The sequence below is a fragment of the Vicia villosa genome, linkage group LG4, assembly GCF_029867415.1.
Source record: "Vicia villosa cultivar HV-30 ecotype Madison, WI linkage group LG4, Vvil1.0, whole genome shotgun sequence".
Taxonomy (NCBI): domain Eukaryota; kingdom Viridiplantae; phylum Streptophyta; class Magnoliopsida; order Fabales; family Fabaceae; genus Vicia; species Vicia villosa.
The window spans coordinates 30421955-30431263 of NC_081183.1; the positions used below are offsets into that span (position 1 = coordinate 30421955).

At 40.4% G+C, this 9309-nt stretch overlaps 1 protein-coding gene across 1 annotated transcript; it reads left to right on the top strand.

Annotated features, from left to right (window-relative positions):
* The first annotated feature begins 557 nt into the window (after positions 1–557).
* On the top strand, positions 558–7513 carry LOC131596979 (uncharacterized). Its single transcript, XM_058869702.1, has 3 exons — positions 558–3814; positions 4051–4691; positions 4863–7513. The coding sequence occupies exons 1-3, from the start codon at positions 558–560 to the stop codon at positions 7511–7513; spliced, it is 6549 nt and encodes a 2182-aa protein (XP_058725685.1).
* Positions 7514–9309: the final 1796 nt, after the last annotated feature.

The following is a 9309-nucleotide window of genomic DNA, read 5'->3' on the forward strand; positions in this document are numbered from 1 at the left end:
TAATTGATGATATCCCAAGGAGTTTGAAAGAAGCTGAAGCTACAATGGTCCTTCTTCCAAAAGAAGTCGAAGACTTCCTCAAGCTTTGTAGGGAGATGGTTAACAATTTTAGGGCGGAGATTCGTAAACGCCGTTAGGAGTTTTTAGTTTCCCTTTGTTATTTCGTATTCAGCAATTTGCTTATGTTCTTCGTATTCAGTAATTTGTTTATGCTTTTCACGTTCAGTATTTGTTTTGGTTGTATTCCCAATTAGAGGATTATAATGTTCTTCTTCCTATAATAAAAAGTACTTTTGTTTCAATATATTATCTTCTTGAGATGCTCACCATTAAAAAATAAGAACCTAAAAAGTATAAAGAATAAAAAAAAATTTCAAAGGAAACTCCAAGTGAATAAGACATAAAAAATTTAAATCTTTGCATTCATTCATCCAAACATTACATTACATTTCATACAAAAAACTCATATTTTTCATATCATCTTCAGTTAAACCGTCAAGCAAGTCAAACTGACTTCCCGACTTCCTATTCAAACCAGAGCTTACCGAAAAAAAGTAATGGAACAACTCGAACAAAACCAAGCATCTCTCCGTGAGGAAGTAAACCAACTAAAGGGTATCGTAGAAGAAATCAAAGGAGGGATGACTCAGATGTTAAGCTTCATGAAAGACTTCATGGAGAAGCAAGAGAAAGTTAAGGAGACTTCAAATAAGGAAACCTGTGAGCAATATGATGACTTGCCAGATGATGGCAACCCACTGTTAGGTTATATCCCGGGATTTGGTCCCTCTAAAAATGTACACTCCCAGCAAGGAACTCATGCGCGTTCTTCTAAGAAAGTCATCCAATCCCATGAGGAAGGAGAGACTTCTCAAGAAGGCTTCATCCCCCCTCCACAGAAGGAAGGGACATCCCGCACAGTGCGCATTCCTTCTAACAATCCTCCTAAGGAGGATGACTATCTGGATCTACAATACGGATACCAGGAGGGAGATAATACAACCCGGATACCTCAACCTAAGCAGTCGTCACATAACGTTATGGAAGATTCAAAGGATAATAACCAAATAAAGGCTTTAGAAGAAAGGTTGAAAGCTGTTGAAGGTTATGATACCTTCGAGGTTGGTGCTTTGGAAATGTGTCTAGTACCTGATGTTGTGATCCCTCCCAAATTCAAAGTGCCAGACTTTGAGAAATATAAGGGACTCACATGCCCAAGGAATCATCTACGCATGTACTGTAGAAAAATGGCTGCTTACGCTCATGATCAAAAGCTGATGATTCATACTTTTCAAGACAGTCTGAGTGGAGCGTCCTTAGATTGGTATATGCAGCTAGAGCAGAACTACATCCGAACATGGGATAATCTTGCTCATGCCTTCTTAAAACAGTATAAATACAACTTGGACATGGCTCCTAACCGCATGCAACTACAAAATTTATCTCAGAAGAAGGAAGAATCCTTCAAAGAGTACGCACAAAGATGGAGGGAAATTGCGGCACGAGTACAACCGCCACTTCTCGAGAAGGAGTTGGTAGACATGTTCATGAGTACTCTACAAGGAATATACTATGAGAAAATGGTAGGAAGTGTCTCCTCAGGTTTCTCAGATTTGGTTGTGATTGGAGAACGAATCGAAACAGGTCTAAAAAATGGCAAGATACAAGGGGCACCGCCAAGTACCTCTTTCAGCTCGAAGAAACCCGTCCCTAACTTCACAAAGAAGAGGGAAGGAGAAACTAATGCTGTGGCATCACAACCAAGAGCACCACAACCATGGGTGATTCCACAAAATCAACAACAAAACAAATTCCAAAGACCTCCGAGAAGATTTGATCCTCTCCCCATGCCTCATGGGCAGCTGCTACAACATCTCATTAGAGCATCCCTGGTGGAATTAAAACCACTTGCCCCTCCAATTGGAGAACTCCCGCCCAATTATGATGCAAATGTAAGGTGTGAATACCATGCCAACTCTCCAGGACATACTTTGGAGAAGTGTTGGGCTTTCAGACACAAAGTTCAAGATCTAATAGAATCCCAAGATATCACTTTTGAGAAGCCTAATATCAAGACGAACCCCATGCCTCCGCATGGTGGCTCAAATGTTAATGCAATCGAGGTGGCTACTGATCATGAAGGAACAAAACGAGTAAAGGCTCCAATAGACCTACTAAAGGAGTATTTATTCGAACAAGGTTTCCTCTTGGAACATAATGAAGCTTTCGAGGACACGTTGCAAAAATTAGTGGATCAGAAGATGGTCCAATTCAAATATTATACTAAAGAAGAGTACATCGCTACTATCAATGTCAATACCAGGAAACCATTGGTGATTCCTTGCCAAGGTCCTATGTCTACAAAGAAACCACTTGTAATTCCTTACACAGACTCAAACGCAGCTAAAGCACCATTAACGATACCAACACCATCAAAAAGCACATTGGTAATCGAAGAACCATATCCCACTCCCTATGAGAGTGACAAAACTGTACCATGGAGTTACGACACCACTGTCTACATCAACGGACAAAAACAAGAGCCTGCAATAATAAATATAGCAGGAACAGGGGGGATAACCCGTAGTGGTCGTGTATACGCTCCAGATTTACAGGAAAAGGATAAGAATCCCACTAAAGACAAAGGAAAGGCAATAGCTGAAGCCAATCAAGAGCCTGAATCTTCCAATAAAGCCCTCCTTGACAAAGAAAAGGAAGAGTTCCTGAAAATGATCAAAAGGAGTGATTATAGAGTGGTGGATCAACTCCACCAAACCCAATCTAAAATATCCATACTCCAGTTACTGTTAAGTTCTGAAGCACATCGAGACTCCTTGATGAAAATACTAAATGCTGCTCATGTTGCGAAGGAGATCACAGTGGATCAGTTTGACGGAGTCGTGGCTAACCTAACATCAGGGGCACGCCTAGGCTTTGATGACAGTGAGCTACCTCCACAAGGTAGAGCTCATAATAAAGCTTTACACATCTCAATCAGGTGTGGGAGCACAAGTCTATCCAGAGTACTCACTGATACTGGTTCCTCTCTAAATGTGCTACCAAAGACCAGTTTAATGAAGTTGACACTAGAGGGCATCATCATAAGACCAAGTTCTATGGTGGTAAAAGCTTTTGATGGTTCTCAAAGCACCGTATTTGGAGAAGTGGATCTTCCTATAAAGATCAGACCACACACTTTCTACATCACCTTCCAAGTGATGGACATAGAACCAGCATATACTTGCCTATTAGGGCGACCATGGATCCACTCAGCAGGAGCTGTCACGTCAACCTTGCATCAAAAATTGAAATTCCTTACTGAGGGGAAACTAGTTGTGATCGAAGGAGAGGAAGACATCTTTGTCAGTCATCTGGAATCTTATCGATATATTGGTGTTGAAGAGGACTGTGTAGAAACACCATTCCAAGTACTAGAGGCTGCTGCGGTATCCACCCTCCCGGTGGAAAAGATTAAAAGATCAGGTACCCCTATAACATCATGGAGGGACCTACAAACAATGGTAGGAAATCAAGCACCTGAAGGCTGGGGAAAACTTATAGATATACCTGAGAAGAAAGATCGTTTGGGTTTGGGCTATAAGTTATCAGATACTACCAAGAAGAATGAAGAGCGCTTTCCCCCTATTCCAAGTATTTTCATCAGCAAGGGGATAGAGCATGGTGGATCAGTGTCAGTTATATCGGACAAAGGCAACATGAAAGGGGCATCCAACCTCATTCGTGAGTGCCTTCCAGATGAAGAGCTCAAGAATTGGACTATTGTGGAGATTCCAGAGATATTTTTCTTTCCAAAGTAATTTTTCTTTATTTTGTTTTAAAAAGAACCTATGTCCCGCCCGAGGCATAGGGGTTGCTTGTAAGGGCCCCCATTTGTTTTCAAATAGTATTTCCCATTAATAAAAGTTGTTTTTGCTTTCATTCAAGATCTATTTCTTTCTTCATTATTTCATTAAGATGGCAATACTTTCTATTCATATACATTTTCCAATTCATATTCTAAAAAGAACCAAAACATAATAAAAAATGCAGATCCACACCTATACTCATTGATAATGATACTGCTACGATCCGATACAACTTTGATGCACCAATTAACCAAGCTGAAGAGGAAGATGAGGAAGACTATGAACTCACTAAAGAGTTGACAAGGTTAATCGAACAGGAATCAAAAGACACGCTTCCACCCCACGAGGCAATTGAAATCATCAATCTTGGAAATGAAGCAGAACCAAAAGAGATTAAAATAGGGGCAACCTTGGAAGAAAGTGTGAAACAAAGACTAATCAAGCTTCTGCATGAGCACAAAGATATATTCGCATGGTCTTATCGAGATATGCCAGGGTTGGATACTGACATTGTTGTGCATAAATTACCTTTGAAAGAAGGATGTTCTCCGGTTAGACAAAAGCTCCGAAGAACTCGTCCAGACATGGCCGATAAAATTCGAGAAGAAGTTCTCAAGCAATTCGACGCAGGTTTCTTAGCCGTAGTAGACTATCCACCTTGGATTGCTAATATCGTTCCAGTACCCAAGAAAGGTGGAAAAGTACGAATGTGTGTAGATTATAGGGATCTAAACAAAGCAAGTCCTAAAGATGATTTCCCGTTACCTCACATAGACGTATTAGTGGACAATACAGCACAGGCTTCAGTTTTCTCATTCATGGATGGTTTCTCAGGTTATAATCAGATCAAGATGGCTCCCGAGGACATGGAAAAAACGACTTTCATGACACCTTGGGGCACGTTCTGTTACAAAGTAATGCCTTTCGGTCTGAGGAACGCAGGGGCAACATATCAACGAGCAATGGTTACCTTATTTCATGATATGATACACAAAGAGATTGAGGTATACGTGGACGATATGATTGCCAAATCCCATACGGAGGAGGATCATATAGTTCACTTACAAAAATTATTCGAGCGTCTACAAAAATACAAATTAAGGTTGAATCCAAACAAGTGTACATTTGGTGTCAGATCAGGCAAACTGTTGGGTTTCATTGTGAGTCAGCGTGGCATCAAAGTGGATCCTGACAAAGTAAAAGCCATACAAGAAATGCCAGCTCCGAAAACAGAGAAGGAGGTTCGTGGTTTCTTAGGACGGTTGAACTACATCTCAAGGTTCATATTGCACCTAACTGCCACTTGCGAACCTATATTCAAATTACTCAGAAAGAATCAAGAAATACAGTGGAATGAAGACTGCCAAACAGCCTTCGAAACAATAAAACAATATCTACAAGAGCCTCCGATTCTGATGCCACCCGTTCATGGAAGACCACTCATCATGTACTTAACAGTGCTTGAAAGATCTATGGGGTGCGTATTGGGGCAACAAGATGAAACATGGAGAAAAGAGCATGCTATTTACTACTTAAGCAAGAAATTCACCGACTGTGAGTCTCGATACTCATATCTTGAAAAAACTTGCTGTGCTCTGGCTTGGGCCACTAAACGGCTACGACAATACATGTTAACACACACTACGTGGTTAATAGCAAGAATGGATCCTCTCAAGTATGTGTTTGAGAAACCCGCCCTCACAGGGAGAATCGCTCGATGGCAAATGTTATTATCCGAATACGACATTCAATATGTGACACAAAAAGCTATCAAAGGTAGTGTATTGGCTGATCATTTGGCCCATCAACCATTGACAGAGTATCAATCGATGAAGTTTGATTTTCCAGACGAAGACATTATGGTTATAGAGGACTGCGAGGCACCAGAACCTAATGAAGGACCTGAACTAGGGGAACGATGGACACTCATGTTCGATGGCGCATCAAATGCCTTGGGACATGGTGTTGGGGCTGTATTGACATCTCCAGAAAACTTCCACAGACCTTATACTGCGAGGTTGTGTTTCGATTGTACTAACAACGTTGCCGAGTACGAAGCTTGCATCTTGGGTTTAGAAGCTGCTGTCGATCTCAGAATCAAATTCTTAGATGTATATGGAGATTCAGCACTAGTTATATATCAAGTCAAAGGCGAATGGGACACCAAGCATCCCAAATTAATTCCATATCGAGACCATGTTTTGGAACTAGCTACGCAGTTTACAAGTATCACCTTCTTTCACATTCCTCGAGAAGAGAACAAAATGGCAGACGCTTTGGCTACGTTATCATCTATGTTCAAAACTACATGGCCTAATCATGAGCCACATATTACAATCAGACATTTTGAAGAGCCTGCGCACTGTCTCGCAATTGAAGAGGGGCCTGACAATAAACCTTGGTTTTATGACATCAGAAGATATCTGGAGAAACAAGAATACCCTGAAAATGCATCAATCATAGACAAGCGAACTTTGAGAAAGCTAGCATCCAAGTTCTTCTTAAATGGGGATATTTTATACAAAAGAAATTACGACTTGGTGCTACTCAGGTGCGTGGACAAACAAGAAGCCGATGCACTCATGAAAGAAATACACGAAGGGACTTTTGGAACTCATGCAAGTGGACATACCATGGCTAGAAAAATATTGAGGGCTGGTTACTATTGGTTAACAATGGAAACAGACTGTTACCATTATACGAAAACATGTCACAAGTGCCAGATCTACGCCGACAAAATGCACGTACCACCTACTCCTTTGAATGTTATGAGTTCTCCATGGCCATTCTCGATGTGGGGAATAGATATGATAGGAATGATCGAACCTAAGGCCTCAAATGGGCATCGATTCATTTTGGTTGCCATTGACTACTTCACCAAGTGGGTCGAAGCTGCTTCCTATGCGAATGTGACGAGACAAGTGGTTACTCGATTTATCAAACATAATATCATATGCCGGTATGGGGTTCCTAGCAGAATTATCACAGACAATGGATCCAATCTGAATAACAAAATGATGAAGGAGCTATGTGACGAATTTAAGATCGAACATCATAATTCATCACCATACCGACCCAAGATGAATGGTGCCGTCGAAGCTGCAAATAAAAATATCAAAAAGATTGTTCAGAAAATGGTGAAGACGTACAAAGATTGGCATGAGATGCTTCCGTTCGCATTACATGGCTATCGTACTACAATGCGCACATCAACTGGTGCAACTCCTTATTCTCTTGTCTACGGTATGGAGGCTGTGCTTCCTATTGAGGTAGAAATTCCATCACTACGAGTCCTCACAGAAGTAGAGCTTGAAGAAGCAGAATGGGTCCAGACACGACTTGATCAACTCAATCTTATCGAAGAGAAGCGCTTGACAGCCTTGTGTCACGGCCAATTATATCAGAAACGGATGAAAAAAGCATTCGATAAGAAGGTCCGCCCTAGAACCTTCCAAGAAGGAGATTTGGTTCTCAAGAAGATTCTACTACCTCGACTAGATTCACGTGGGAAATGGACGCCTAACTATGAAGGTCCATATGTTGTAAAAACGGCTCTCTCAGGAGGAGCTCTTATCCTCACTACCATGGATGGAGAAGAACTGTCGCACCCACTGAACTCGGATGCAGTTAAAAAATACTATGTATAAAAGAAAGCCCGCGAAGTCGAAAACCCGAAAAGGCGACTTAAGCAAAAAGGGGCGTCCCGGTGGACCGAAAACCCTAAAGGGCGGTCCAGGCAAAAATTAGGGGCATAAATAAAAAAAAAGCTCATCCCGGTGGATTGAAAACCCGAAAGGGCGATCCAGGCAAAAATTAGGGATTCATTCAAATAAATAATAAAGAACAAAAAGACTGCGATACGAGGACTCGTTACGGCTATAACTACGAAAGAGATGGATTAGATCAGAATCACCGTTCTTAGAAGCAAGGTCATTGGAGTTATCGAAAGACATTGGAGAAATAGCAGTATCAATTATCGTCTTCAATTGCCATTTTTATTTATTTTTATCTTCTTTGTAATCACCTCTTTTAGGAATTACTCCTTGTACTTCAAGCCTATTCAAAGGCATTTTCATCTAATAAAATAAGCTTGCTTTCAAATCTTTACCAATGTTTTTTTCTTTATTCAACCTGATTGTAGAATACGACGGTTATTTTCTGGTGAACACTGTTTGTGAAATAATTTTGGGGACATGACAAAAAAAAAACATTTAATAAAATATTGAAAAAAACACATTGGTTAGAAATATGTCAAAGGAAATCTACGACTGCGTCCAAGGTATACTATCAAAATTATTTGGTCCACCACAAAGTTATCAATTTCAAATTATCTTGAAGAATGTCACAATGAAGCGAAGGACGAATGTGGGGAAGTCAGTAACAAAAACAAAACTGATGGTTTAAAAGGAGGTCATCAAAATCAAGATACATAAACATTTGGTGCATGTGCATATCAATAACAATCATCATTGGGGAACATGTATACAATATTACATTTGGGTATCAAAACTAGGTATATCATAAATTTGGGGAACATTTGGTGCAAACTCTTAGTGAGAACAATTTGGGGAACATTTGGTGCAAACATTTGGTGAGAAAGTTTACCAGTTAGCATAGGCATGATTATCTACAGTCATTTTACTATCTAATTGTGGTTAAACGCAAATACTTGGTGAGAACAATTTGGGGAACATTTGGTGCAAATTCTTGGTGAGAACAATCTGGGGAACACTTGGTGCAAACATTTTGTGTGAATCATTTGGGGAACATTTGGTGCAAACATGTGATGTGAACAACTTGGGGAACATTTGGTGAAAACATTTTGGTGAGAACGTTTATCAGTTAGCATAGATATGATTATTTACAATCATTATACTATCTAATCTTGGGTAAACGCAAACTTTATCTATCCTCTAGGTCGTGATGGATAAAGAATAGATTGGCGATTACTTGCTCTCTAGGTCGTGGCAAGTCAATTCTCCATCTTTCTCAAGCTCTACTAGGATCAAAATCTTAAAAGAGTTGGGACCCGTTATTTCTCATTCTCTAGGTTGTGATAAGATATAAAGGAGTTCAAGATAGTTCGCTGAGCAGCAGTGGGTTATCTGATCTATGTTACTTATCCTCTAGGTTGTGGTAAGTGCATAGTGACTACGATAGAGTTCGTTGTGTCAGTCCATAAACGACGACAAACTATCCAAACATGTCTTATTCGTTCTCTAGGTCGTGACGAATACGCAAAATCTACCACACAAATCTGCTATGTTAGTCCCAAGGCTTTAGTAGATCATCCTTTCTAGCTTTTGGTCAAATTTTTGGGGTCTTCCGGTATTTAATGATTCTTCGATCCGAACGCGCGAGAACTCTGTATTCTCGCGCCCTTCGATCGAACAATATTAAATAGGGGCAGCTGTCATACCCCAAATTTGCCCGCCTTATTTTA

What these genes read in the sequence shown, in the direction of transcription:
- LOC131596979 (XM_058869702.1), top strand. Translation starts at nt 558, where the DNA reads ATGGAACAACTCGAACAAAACCAAGCATCTCTCCGTGAGGAAGTAAAC. An exon ending in GAGATATTTTTCTTTCCAAA is followed by an intron (nt 3,815 to 4,050) that starts GTAATTTTTCTT and finishes TAAAAAATGCAG; the next exon opens with ATCCACACCTATACTCATTG. An exon ending in AGTTTTCTCATTCATGGATG is followed by an intron (nt 4,692 to 4,862) that starts GTTTCTCAGGTT and finishes TGATACACAAAG; the next exon opens with AGATTGAGGTATACGTGGAC.